Raw genomic sequence first — 13,612 nt, 5'->3', positions numbered from 1 at the left:
TGCTGGACCTGGTGCTGATTTGGAGCCTGGAGCTGGAATGCAATAAAGGGGACTGTGGGCAGTTGTGGACTGGCTTCGTGATAACCAGTGAGGGGAAATCAGAAGCAGTTCGTGGCTGGTTGGGAAGCCGGGCTTCAGCGTCACCCACCAGTGATTGGGAGAATCTGCTCTCCTTTTGCAGCCTGCCCTGAACCTTGCATCATCAGTTGGCTACCCTGGGCACGGTCATATCACAGTAGGCTTGGGACAAAATGGTAACAAATGAAGATATTAACATTACAGGGTGATTTCTTGAACAATTGAATAATAATGGATCTTCGCTGGCTTTCAACAGCCATGAGGGGTTCTTCACCCATTAACCTCTTCCCAGCTGGATAAAGACTCCCAGCAGAATGAGTTCAGAGATATTCTCCCTCTGTACAATTGCTCCCCTTGATGCAGGGTCACCAGGGTGCCCTGATCACACAGAAGAAAGCACCCGGATCTCCTGTGTGGTAGATCTGTAAGACTATTTGGGCCAGTCCTCCCTGCTTCTCCTTCTCTGTGGTCTGAGTGAGTACATCACGCTTTATCTGAATCATGTGACCCACAAAAAAGGGAAGGTGCAGAGGAAGTGGCACGAGAGGAAGTGCAGTTGAAGAGCAGAACCGAAAGAGTCTGCAGGAGCCTTTCGCTCATTGCCTTGCTCATTCGCCCTGTGCTTGAGCCACCAGAGAGATCTTGGCTCTTCTCCTCGGTACAAGGTGGAGAGAGGGCTCTGTGCGAACGGGGGATGGACGACTTGGGTAAGTGAGCCCCCCCTTTCAGGGGAAGAGCAAGGAGTGGACTCTTGAGTTAGGCCCCCAAATTGGGTTTGATGCTGGCACCACAGCAGCCAGGCTACCAGGAGGGCATGGGTATTTCTGTCTTTCCTCTCCTCTTCTTCTCCTTGTTCCTCACCTAAATTGCAAATTTAGAAGACAAAATAGACGGGGCTGTGACTTCGATGTCCCCTTTGCAGCATGACCCCTCTCTTCCCAGGGATAACGGTGCCCAGAGGGTGGTTACAATGAGGTTGTGTGCTACCAAAGGGGCACCGGAGGGGAAGGCGGGCTGCAGCAGAACCTGGAACTAGTCATTGCTACTGTGTCTCAGGAAATACTGAGAGTTAGCGAGTCTGGTGGGGGAGATGGACATGCGATACCGCAGCAAGGCTGGGTGATGATTGAGAGACAGGGATGTCTGATAATGGTGTGAACAAGAAGCGGATGTGATAATGAGATAGAGAGACCAGAGTGTAGGGTTGCTAACCTCAACAAGGGATGGTAATAATACAGACATGGCAAGTCGAGGCCGGGGATGATGATGCAGAGGTTCTGTCTGGGAGGGAGGGAGTTTCTGTTCCCCCCAACTCACAACACAAGGTCAAGGGGGCAGTGAATGAAATTAAAAGGTGGCAAGTTCAAAATGGACAAAAGGGAATCTTTTCCCACACAGACCATTGGCCTCCTCGCCACAAGGTGTCAGTGAGCCCAAGAATTTAGCAGGAGTCAAAAAGGGATTAGACGCAGATGGATAACTGGATGTTCTGCTTATAGCAGTGCTTGTGTACAGTTTTGGAAGAGATATTAAACCTCGTGCTTCGAGATTTAGGCCAGCCTCTAATCACTAGGGATTGAGAAGTTTCTTGCATCTTCCTCTGAAGTGCCTGGTGCTGGCCACTGTCGGTGAGAGAATACTGGCCTAGACGGTCGTCAGGTCTGAACCAGCCTGGCAGTTGCAGTGTTTCAGAAGTGGCTGCTCACCTCACAGGGCCCAGTTTCAGATTAGGAAGATCGATCTTATTGGCTTTGCACAGCCTAACAGCCTGATGGTTGAACAATCTCTCCTGGTCCTTATTTGACTCCTGTCCCTGTAGTATTTGAGCACCTCACTGATACGTGATTTGTCTTCAGAACACTCCTGGCAGGCAGGGGTGTATTATTACAAGGGAACGTTGAGTGAAATTAAAAGGTGTCAAGTTCAAAATGAATAAAATGAAATACTTTCCCACACAGTGCTTAATTAGACTGTGGAATGCCTTGCCACAAGATGAAACAGGCAGAAAGCTGAGGCACCTTCATGTCTCTTTTTAAAACTCCTGCCGTGATGCCTAAGAAACAATTGACAGGCAGCTGATGTTTTGTGTCTGCTGCTTATTACACTGATCACAATAACAGTACCAAGCTGTTCTATATCAGAGGATCTCAAAGTGCTTTACAACGGAAAGCGGTATCATTTCCCCCATTTTAAAGATGGGGAAACTGAGGCACAGAGAGGGAACGTGACTTGCCCAAGGTCACTCAGCAAGCCAGTGGCAGAGACGGGTCTCTCCATGTGCTCCACCCTTTAGCTATATCCACCAATTGTCTTTTGACTGGAAGCTCCTTGAGTCTTTTCATTATCTGAGTGTACAGCACCTAGCCCAAAGGGTCCTTGACTGAGGCCTCTAAATGTTTGCCCAATATAAATAATAGTGACAGGGAGATTAGATGACTTCTCTAAGATCACACAGGATGATGGTAGAGCTGGAAATCAAATCCTGAGCCACAGTCCAGTTCCTTACCTACAAGACTGGCCTCCTTAGAAACCACAAATTTGAAAAGAAGGCCCCATTGTGCTAGCCCTCGTATAAACAAAGCATAGATCCCTGCTCCAAAGATCTTATCAGCTACAGAGAAAAAGGACACATGCTACTCTTTTGGCCCAAGCATTTAGCCAATATCCCAGGCTTTGCTGGCTTGTTTCCGTTAGGAGGAGAAATCAGTGCAATGAATCAGGTCTAATGTTGTTTAGTGCAATGTTGTTCATTTGCATAGAATGGACACAAAGTCCCATTTCCCTGCACACTGTCGGAAAAAACAACAAGGGACCGTTTCCTTGCTCAGAAATCCAAGTTTGCCTTTCCAGTGCGTATTCCAAACAAACTCTGTCTTTTGTGTTCCTCCCAGGGCCGTGCTCATGACTGCTTCTCTCACTTTTTGCCTCTTCGTCTCTCTCACACACACAGCTTGCCAAACAATCACCTGGCCCTGTTGTTTTCAGTCAGTCCCAGGGAAACCACTTTCTTTCTCCCTGGCTTAGCTCTGACTCAAGCCTTTCCCTGCAGCCTTGGGTGGTGGCTTCTATTATTTCCAGCTATCACTACATAATGTACTACTGAGTACATAAAAAGGGCCTAGTTGCTCTTTCCCTTTAGCTTGAATGAATAGTGATGAACACAGCCATCAGCCTCAACTACGTCTATGATTTATGGCTGCTATTGACACCTTCCAGCATAACACATACATAGGATGAGGGAAAAGAGTTTGTTGTGCACATTTGTTGTGCACATTTTTTTGTGAGATCCATTAGCTGACTATCTACATCAATATGTTAATAATATCTACTTTCTCGAGCTGCCCCTCAACCTAGATATTTTAGACTGGGATTTCCAAAGAATCCTAAGGGATTCAGGTGCCAGATTTACATTCACTTTCAGTTGCAGTTGGGTGCCTAACATCCTTAGGCTCTCTGGCATACACCAACTTAAATGTTGGCTGATTCTTATGGGAGTTGTGGCAGACACAACATCAGGGGAGAGCTATAAGAATGATTCAAAGTCTGGAAAACCTTATAGTGAAAGTCTTAAGAAGCTCAATTGAATTAGCTTATCCAAGAAGTTAAAAGGAGATTTGATCACAGTCTATAGATACTTATGTGGGTTGGAGATACTCTTTCATCTACCAGAAAATGGCAGAAAAAAGTCCAAAGACTGGAAACAGGGAGGAGTCAAATTCAGATTACAAGATAAAGTGCAAATTTTTGATAGTGAAGGAAATTAACTATTGGGCTAATTTACTGAAGGACAGGGTGGATTTTCTATCCCTTGGCCTCTTTAACTCAAGACTGGATGTCTCTCTAAAAGGTACCATGTAGCTGAACCAGAAGTTCTGTGCTTAATGTATGGCTCAGTAGGGGTAATTATTTGGCTTGTGCGATGCAGGAGGTCAGATGAGATGGTTCCTTCTGGCCTTAAAATCTATGAAGTGGGTCTTGAGAAAGGATGTGTAGCAGGAGAGGGGGGGGGGGGGTAGCTTTATGGACCTGTTCAGGGACGATGTGCCATGAATTAAGGACAGCAGGGATGTTCCCAGGAGGAACACACAAGCGGGAAAGCAAAGATGGTGGAGCAGAGGGGGCGGTATATCTGCCTGACAATCAGAAGGTGTGATGGCAACATATGCAGACCTACATGAGCTACCTTTGATTTAGCTAGATCAAAGATAACTAGAGTAGCAACAGCAGGAAGTCAAGACAGCACAGGCAGCTGTGCAGGCTAGCCCTGTCCACCCAGGACTCTGAGTACATACTTGAACTAGGTCACAGCTAGCTCAGATCTGTCTCCAGGTGCTGCAATCACATCTTGGGACTGGAGTGTAGACGTTCCCTGAAAGATGAGGGAATAAGTAGGGAGGGATGGAGTTGTGAAGACGGGAAGCCTGAGCTTGAGAGGAAGAAGAGGGCCAGTGGAGGGGGAATAATGATGTGATCAGGCTGACTGGCAAGGGAAAGAAGTCGTAGTCTTTTGCATGGATGAAGGGGGCGAGCTGGGGGTGTCAGAGAAGAGGAGGTTGTTGTCCCCGCCAGATGATGAGTGCGAGTAGTCGGAAGGAAAGGATGGGCCTGGCTGGGGGAATAGAATGGAGGAAAGGCCAGTGAGCTCTGGCGTGTGTTTCAAGTTGCAGGCCTGGTCAAGGGACAGCATGGTGGCTTTGTCAGTAGTGACACAGATGCCTGTGATTTACCAGTCTGCAGGAAGAGGAGACAGAGACTGTCTGTCTGGTGAGACCAGGGCTAGGGGAGGGGTCAGCCCTTCCTCACTGCGTGAGGGGGACCGGCTAGCAGTGGCTGCTATCAGTGGGATATGCTAGCTTCGGCATGACAGTGGTAGAGAGATTTGCCACCTGCAGGGTGTGGGGAATAGGGTGTGCTCTCTTGGAGAGCCAATAGATTGCACCCAGGAGATGGCAGGTGTGGGGGTGAAGTGTTATGTGTCCAGTGTGGAGGACGCAGGGGGTAGTGTACATTGTTTAATTGTCTCTAACTGGTTTTCCTGTTCAGATGCTTTGCTGGAAGAACTGGAGCAAAGCTCTAAGGACCCCAAAGGGGATTACTGCTTTCCGACACACAGCTCCAGTGAGCAGAGGCCAGCCACGGCAGCACCTGAGACTGGCGCTGTCCGGAACCAGAAGCCAGTCGCCTCAGGGACCCAGCAGGTATTCCCATCAGTGCATGCAGGGGCTACATACAGGGGACCCAGCAGAAATACATTCTCTACAACGGGGAGGCTGAGACCCTGCAGAACTCAGCACACGAAGGTTGTCTCCCGCAGAAAGTTAAATCTGTGCCCTAGAGATGTTCCGGGCCCATCCAGCCCCTCCTGCGTAATTTAAGAGAATGCCCAGGGTGGAGGAGGGATTTCCAGATGATCAGTTAACCACTAATTCTCCTTAATTAGGCACATTCACAGCGAGGCAGGATCTGGAAATACAGTATAACTGGATTGGGGGTAGGGAAATGGGCTGCATTCTTTGTATATCCCTTGCTCTTTGTGTTTCCAGGTACAGCCCGCGTTAAGTACTCAGCTCCAGGAATCAGATGCCGAAAATGTCTACAGGTACATGCTGTATAAGGAGGGGACAACTGTTTTATTGATCCTTCCAGCACACCCGTCCGTAGCTCCTCGTCACTGCTTCCCACAAACGCCCGCTCCTTCATGGTGCCTCATGAAAAATTAACCAACCCTGATCCCCTGCCACGGTCGGAGAGAGCCGGTTTGAGGGGGCACTGCCCACACCAACCCTTCTCCGGTGGCCTTGTCAGTTTCTCTAGGATCTAAGCATGGTTCAAAAAGAAGTTTCCAACCCTTTGAGTTGTGCCCATCTCAGTCTGAACACGGTGGGATTCAGGGCTGAGTCTGCAGGCAGGCAGGGTGGAACACTAGCTCTCCGGGCCAAATGATGAGGCCCTAAACATGGCAGAATCACCAGGGTGAAGGAGGGGTTTGGGGACACGGTGGTGCAGGGGAGTTACCAGTCCATCTGCCATTGTACAAATCAACAGGCTTAACACACACACCTCCCCCGCAGGAGGTGGGGAGGACCCACAACCTCTGCTTACAACCTCAGAGAAGCAAATCTGCACCACGCTACCCGAGGGTGCCTGTGTGCAAATGCTCCTTGGCTCCCTTGCTGCCGGGGCGAAGGGAGGTACATGGTGGGCAGCGAAGGAGCTGTACTAGTGGGTTAATTATTTATTTGTACTGGTGTAGAGGAGGCTTCAGTCAGGAGCGCCCCATTGTGCCAACTGCTGTACGCACATGGCAAAATGGCCTCTAGCTTGAAGTCCTTACCATCTCTGATTGAAATAATTGAATCGGGAGCTTAATAACGATTTAAATGTCACATTATTCTTTAAGTCATTGCCGACCGTGGCCCAAGAAATATTCAGCTACTGGAGATCTGTGGGTTGTAAGTTGGGGGTGAGAGAGGGTCTTGGCTAAGGTGGGGGGGAGGTGGCTGGGGAGTCTGTAGGCAAGGTTGGATAAAGGGGTGGTATCTGGATTGGTAAGAGGGTGGTACCTGGATGTATGGGCGTGGCTTGGCTCAGAGGGTGGCGCATGGTTAGAATACCCCCCATCTCACCACTGACCCCCATCCCCACTACCAGTCATTTCCTTCTCCTGCCTCCTCCACTAGTTGTGGGTTATACTCCTCCCCCTCCAAACACCCAGAGCCAACTCCACCCCTCCCTTCCTGCCAGGGCCATTGCTCACTACCTGGCTGTTGGGGGAAGCCTTCCCTAAACTCCACAGCTCTCTCCCAGACACATCCCCACCTGCCCAGCCTTCCACCCTGACTGAATTTAGTGCGTGTCTACATGGTGACACTCAGGAAAGTTAATCCAAATGACCTTTTAAAGTGGGTTTCTTAAACCACATTAAACCCCCGTGTGGATGCTCTCATTCAAAGTTAAAGCGCCCTTAATTCAGTTTATCTTAATTCACTTCCTCAACAGGAACATCCAGCGTCCGCTCTGGGGGTCAGGCGCTCACTGGGGATGGGGAGAAGGGAAACACCCCTCCCACCCTGCTCCACTGCATGCCCACTGGGGTGGGCACCACACTTCCAGCGAAGCCCTTGGCATTCCCAGGGCCTGGTGGTGGCTGGCAGGGTCTGGCTGCTGGGAACTGGGTAAAGGGGGCTCATGGTGTGGTTGAAGCCGGGATCGGCTCTCCTCTTTGACATGGATCTCTCTCCTCCACCTGCAGCAAGGTTCCAGCTCCGCAGCTGCAGCTTCCTTCACCTCCTCCCCTGTCGGCTGCCCAGCAGCTGGATGAGCTCTTATCCCATTTGGGCCAGATACAATCCAAGGTGAGTCCTGGCCACGCAACCCCCTCGTCCAGAAGAACCAGGGGCATCACTTCACGGAGCTTCACTTGAAATGCAGGCCCTGGGCTCCTCGTCTGGAATGGCCCTGGCCTCACTTTCCTACTGGAAATGGCAAAGACTGGCTTCCTTCTCCTGTTGCTGGGTCCCACGTGCAGTAGAAACAGCTTCCTCAGTGAGGGGAAGGTGGGGGGAGCTGTAGGGCAGAGCCCCTGGCGGGAACATGAAGCTGAACATTCTCCCAGCTCCAGCTCCTTCTTTGCTGCAGATCTCAGCGGTGGATTGTGCCGTGGGGCCGGACCATGCTGGGGGGCCGCCTGTGGTGGGGCCAAGCCCCAGCAGCACCCTTGAGGGCATGCTGGGGGACCTGACGCAAGACCTGCAGGACCTTGGCATCACCGCCGTGCCTAAGGGCGACTGCGCTTCTTGCCGCAAACCCATCGCTGGAAAGGTGAGAGGGGATGGGACGGACCCAGGCTATCTGCCGGTCCCTCAGTCCCACCAAGGATGGCTCCTTCCACTCTCGATTGCAGCTCAGAGCTATCAGATCTGCTTGGTCAGGCAGTACGTTTCCCCCAGTCCTCCCTTTAGGGGAAGGGATCTCTTTCCCCTAAGAAGTTCCATTAAAGCTGAGTCTCCTGCTGTCTCAGCTGCCATCTCTGGGACCATGCGAGGGCCCCTATTCCTGTCATGGCTTCCCCAGACCTCTGGGTCCCCTGTGTACCTATTGGCTCAGTGGCAGAGATTCCTTGGGTGAAGACTTCCTAGGTTTTGTCCCGTCTCTAGATGATCACAGCTCTTGGGAAGACGTGGCATCCCGAACACTTCACCTGCACCCACTGTGGACAGGAGATGGGCACCAGCCCTTTCTATGAGCGAGGCGGCCTGGGGTACTGCCAAAAGGATTATCACCACCTCTTCTCCCCCCGCTGTGCCTACTGTGCCGCGCCCATCCTGGAGGTAAATGAAGCTGGCCCTGCCCTCCTGGTTCTAACTCCCACCAGGGGAGGCTCCTGGTTAGATTATCCAGGAGGCTGCTTTTTCTGACCCCTCACCTCTCGTAGCTTCTCTGCCCATAGTGCATGCCCCCATCACCTCATTCTCTCTTTGCAGAAAGTCCTGACGGCCATGGACAAGACTTGGCACCCAGAACACTTCTTCTGTGCTCACTGTGGGAAGATGTTCGACAATGATGGTGCGTCCCCTGCTCTTCTCCTGCCATACGTGGAAAGTTGGGATTCCACATGGATCTAGGCCTCTGTCTTGACTACCGCCATGCTGCTATCCCAGCTCTGGACTCCCCCCCTGTTCTCGGCTTCCTCCCACCCCCCAGGTTTGCCAGTGCCCCTCAATCCCAACCACAGCTGCCTGCTATCCCAGCCTGAGCTCCCCCCTTTGTCAGTGCCCCATAATGAAGGTTAAGATTCTGTTGCGGGTATTTTAAGGAAAAGTCGGGGATGGGTCGCGGGCAATAAACAAAAATTCATGGAAGCTGCGACCTGTCCCTGACTTTTACTAAAAATATCCTGCAGCAGGGGCTGACTGCTGCTGCTTCAATCCCAGGGGGTCTGACTCAATCCAGGCTCCTGTTCCAGCGGGCCCAGGGCTTACCTCCAGTCAGCTGTATGACAGCAACCCCGGGGCTGACCGCTGCTCCAGCCCTGCCCCTGAAGAAGTCCCGAAGGTCCTAGAAAGTCACAGAATCCATGACCGTCATGACAGAACCATTCCTTACCCATAATCCTTACTTGGGTTCCCCACCCTCCCTCCTCCTGCTGTTCCATCCTGGGCCTCCTGTCATGAGTTGTGATTCTGTGAGGGGCAACAGACCAGGAGCAGTTCTCGAAGGGAACAGCCGTTTTGCTGGGCATTCACTGCAATACTGCTAAGTGATGCGAGTAGATTCCCTCACTCTGAGGCCCTACCGGACACAGGCTTTGGGACCAGCACTCTTGCCATTAGCACCAGGGAGTAGCCCTGGTTTCCATTTCCCACAGGTGTCACACAGACAGTGTTTAACTGTGCCATGGTGGCACAGCGGAGCCCATAAGACGCTCAGTGACCACATGGTCAGAGCCTGGCCAGTGGCATGAAATCCCCACAGCAGCAGCTGTTGTTCATCCATTTCACCATCAGTTCCCCTTTAAGACCCTATTTCCCTCCCTCTGCAGTATGCGTGTGTGCTGGGCTGCCCGAAGTAGTTGCACGTTAATTTCCCCAGGTGCCCGGAGCAAAAACACTCCGTCTCTGCCATGGGATGGTTTCCTAGGCAGGCACTCAACGGCCGTGTCCCCGCCAGCCCTGCTCAGTAATTGGCACCTCAGAGACAGCCAGTGCCGAGGGCCTTGCTCATTCCCACGCTGCTAATTACAGCAATGTTGTGGAAAGTTTAATTGATGAGTTCAGGTCCCAGCTCCTCTTGGGGCTGGTTCTTTTTTTGTCCCCTCCTGCCTTTGTTCTCAGGGACTCCCCACCTCAGTGACTTCTTGTTAGTACTAAGTTTGAGAAGTTTGGCTAGCGATAAGGTGCTTAACCACTGGAGTAGGGACTGTGCACAGTTTTAGTACAATGGGGCCGTGATCCTAACTCGGGCCTCTTCCATGATCCAAATACTATTCCTGGCGCAGTGATCTCGCCTTATCCCAGTTCTGTCCCTACAGGTGGCAGCCGGTTCTACATGCACCCATCTCTTGTAGTGCACCCCGTTGTCATGAGATTGCCTAACTCAGCTCCTTGGCTAGTGGGTTGAATATGAATTCCTGCTTGCGGGGATGTCTGGCTTATTATTATTATTTATTGTTATGGTAACACCCAGAGACTCCAGCTGAGATCAGAGCCCCATTGCGCCGAGCACTGCCCAGACACACAGCGAGAGACAGTCCCTGCCCCAGCTGAGATCAGGGCCCTCTTGTGCCAGGCGCTGCCCAGACACACATCGAGAGACAGTTCTGGCCCTAAAGAATGTCTAGACTAAATAGACAAGACAAAGGGTGGGAGAATGGAAGGATGGTTATGTTCATTTTATTGAAGGGGAACTGAGGTCCATAGAGAAGTGGCTTGTCAGGGTCACACAGGGAGTCTGTGACAGAGCTCGGTACTGGACCCAAATGTGAGGGTCCAGCGCAGGACTGTAACCACAAACCCAGCCTTTCTCAGTAAGGCAGGGCAATTCTCTAAGAGAATTCTCAGCAATGACTAGGAAAGTCATAAAGCAACATCCCTTAGGCTCAGATTTTTAAAGGTATTTTGGGCGTTGCTGTGCTCAGCGTTACAATGCCTGACTGACTTAGGAGCCTAAATCTCATTTTCAAAAGGGATTTAGACACTTTCTGCAACTTAGGCTCCTAAATCAGTTAGGCATTGCTACGCTGACCGCAGCAACGCCTGAAATACCTTTAAATATCTGAGCCCTAAAAACTAGTGAGAACCTCTCCCTATAATTCCTGAGTTTGGCCACAGGGGGAGCAACGCTGAATGAGAAGGAAAACAGGAGGGGTGTGGCTGTGAAAAATTCGCATCTTAAAGAGGAGTATCCATATGCAGTGTACTGCCCAGGCCCAGCAGGAATACGAGTTGGCAGTGTAACTTGGGTACATACTCCAGCTCCCTGGGGGAGGTTTGGAGCTGGGCAGGAAGGGTCACTCTTTGTGACCTCTCATGGGATTCATGGATGTCTTCTCCCTGCTTGTCTCCGCAGGTTTCCATGAGAAGAATGGGAAGCCATACTGCAAGAAGGACTTCCTGGCCATGTTCTCTCCTAAATGCAGAGCCTGTGAGCGGCCCGTGATGGATAACTACCTGTCCGCGCTCCAGGGCGTCTGGCACCCCGAGTGCTTTGTGTGTGGGGTGAGTGCGTGGAGTCCCACACGGGGGGGCTGGAGGGACACCTGGGCTTTCATCTTCAGGAAGGTGAAGCAGGATGGGGTCGGGTGAGAGTCAGGAGGTTCTCCCCTGTGGAGTGCTAAAAACCTCCACAGCAGTTTAGTGTGATCACCAGTTCCCGTGTGGAGGCTGGCTGGGTGAAGCGCTAGGGTAGAAGGGCCAAAGGCTAGATTGGAGAAGGGACCAGATCCCATATGGGGGCGGGACGGGAGAGGGGGATGCAGGGTTGGCAAGGCGCTTAGTTAGGGATGAAGTCTCAATACCCCGACTCTCTGACGCTCCCTCCCCTCCCCCTCAGGACTGTTTCTGCAGCTTCACCACGGGCTCTTTCTTCGAGCTAGACGGCCGCCCCTACTGCGAGCTTCACTTCCACCAGCGCCAGGGCTCAGTGTGCCACGGCTGTGGGAAGCCCATCACCGGGCGCTGCATAAGTGCCATGGGGCGCAGGTTCCACCCTGAGCACTTCATCTGCGCCTTCTGTCTGGGCCAGCTGCAGAAGGGCACCTTCCGGGACCATGGCGACAAAGCCTACTGCCAGATCTGCTATGGCAAGCTCTTCGTGTGACTCCCACGCTGGCCCGAGGGGAGGGGGCTACGCATTGAAACCGGCTCCATGGGACAACCCCCTCTGGCATCCTTAGTCCGGGGCTGAGATACAGGGAGGGGGACCAGAGTCAACAAAGAGCAGCCCCTTCAGTTGGCCCAAACCACTGATCATTTAAATCAACAGAGCTCCATTGCTGGCCTTGCCCGTTTATACCAGCTAAAGGCCTGGCCCAGTATCTTTTGGGCAAGGAGGGTTCCTCTAGTCCCTCCCCAGTGACAGCCACTGCAGTCTCCTTCCCTGGAACTTGCCCCTCCCCCTTGATCATCCCTGCCTGGCCACTCTGCTCCTTCAGGCTGTGCTCTGCTTCTCTCCCCTCCGATGCACGACTTCACCTGCTCCTCTGTTCTCACCTTGGAGCTATACTCGTGGTCTATGTAATTGGATGAGGGTGCTGCCCAGAAATAAACATCCAGGCATTCTCTGTGGTTGGTCTGGCTTGTGGGTTTGCACAGGAGTGTGGGGAGGAGGGGAAGGAGGGGTTGATCCTGAGACTTCTGGAGCCACATCCCTGGATTTCACCTCAGAGGGGAGCAATCAGGAACGAAGAACAAACACAGTGGCGTCAAGAGGTGGGTTAGAGCCTTTTGGTGCTGGGGGAGCAGGTTTAACATAGAACAAGCTCATTGCTCCATGTAAAGACTTGGTCCATCCAGCAGCTGTCGTGTCCCTTTCATTAGCAGAATCTGTCTTTATTTTCTGTTCCCCAACATCACATCCACGTTTCCATTTTGGGCCGGAAGGTTCTCAGCCCAACCTGATCAGACCCTCACCTCCGTCTAGCCCTGTCTCCTGTCTCTGACAGTGGCAGTACTAGATGTTGCAGAGGAAGAGGTAAGAACCCTGCAGTAGAAGATGTGGGATTATCTGCCCCTTGTATTAGGTTTCATTCTGGTCTCTAATAGTCAGAAGTTGTCTTAAGCCAATGGGTTCCACAATATGTTTGTAATCATGAACTCTGAATATTCTTGTTGTCCGTGTAAATATCCACTCCCTTATTATGTTTTTGGTATCAGCGGAATTCCCCTGGCAGTGAGTTCCACAATCTAATTCTGCACTGTATGAAAAAGTACTTACTTTTTTAATTTGCTATCTCTCAGTTTCACTGGCTGTCCCCTTTTTCCTGTATTAGGAGACAGGGAGAACAGAAGCTCCCAATCTACCTTCTCCAAACCATTCATTATTTTATATATTTCCATCCAGTCCCCGCTTATCCGGCTCCTCGCTAAGGTAACAATCTCCCTTCATAAGAGAGTGTTTCCAGGACCTTGCTCATTCTTGTCACCCTTCTCTGAACCCCTCTAGTTCTGCAACAGCCTTATGGAGAGGGATTGCCCAGTGCTGCACGCAGTAATCAGATGAGACCACACCAGTGCTTTATAGACTGGCATTATTATATTTTCCACACAGGGGAAGGCAGAGGTAGAGTGTGCCTGTGAGCTTTTTGGGGTATATTAAAACAAAATATCCACCTACAAAAATAAAATCAGTGAAAAGGGTCTGGCAGCTTCTTCCATTATCATCTTTTTATCTTTGAAGTGGTTAATGCTTGACTCCAGCACTGGCTGAACACCTCATCCTGCTACCAGTGAAGCCACAGTGTCTCATGGGATCTGTAGTTCAGGTGTCTTCTGCTCCCATCCTCCTCTACAGGCTGGGCTCCTGGTTGGACTACATC

General features: G+C 51.4%; 1 protein-coding gene across 1 annotated transcript; it reads left to right on the top strand.

Annotated features, from left to right (window-relative positions):
* The first annotated feature begins 694 nt into the window (after positions 1–694).
* On the top strand, positions 695–12,339 carry LPXN (leupaxin). Its single transcript, XM_067550745.1, has 9 exons — positions 695–785; positions 5,122–5,276; positions 5,622–5,677; positions 7,331–7,433; positions 7,717–7,899; positions 8,235–8,408; positions 8,562–8,643; positions 11,146–11,294; positions 11,629–12,339. Exons 1-9 carry the CDS (start codon positions 773–775, stop codon positions 11,893–11,895), a joined length of 1,182 nt encoding a protein of 393 aa, XP_067406846.1. The 5' UTR covers positions 695–772; the 3' UTR covers positions 11,896–12,339.
* Positions 12,340–13,612: the final 1,273 nt, after the last annotated feature.

Source organism: Emydura macquarii, unplaced genomic scaffold (assembly GCF_026122565.2).
Source record: "Emydura macquarii macquarii isolate MOO-44397 ecotype Brisbane River unplaced genomic scaffold, CSIRO-AGI_Emac_v2 contig_1305, whole genome shotgun sequence".
NCBI classification, from domain to species: Eukaryota; Metazoa; Chordata; order Testudines; family Chelidae; genus Emydura; species Emydura macquarii.
This window is presented reverse-complemented; position numbering and strand designations above follow the sequence as displayed.

What these genes read in the sequence shown, in the direction of transcription:
- LPXN (XM_067550745.1), top strand. An exon ending in GCAAACCCATCGCTGGAAAG is followed by an intron (nt 7,900 to 8,234) that starts GTGAGAGGGGAT and finishes TCCCGTCTCTAG; the next exon opens with ATGATCACAGCTCTTGGGAA. An exon ending in GAAGATGTTCGACAATGATG is followed by an intron (nt 8,644 to 11,145) that starts GTGCGTCCCCTG and finishes TTGTCTCCGCAG; the next exon opens with GTTTCCATGAGAAGAATGGG.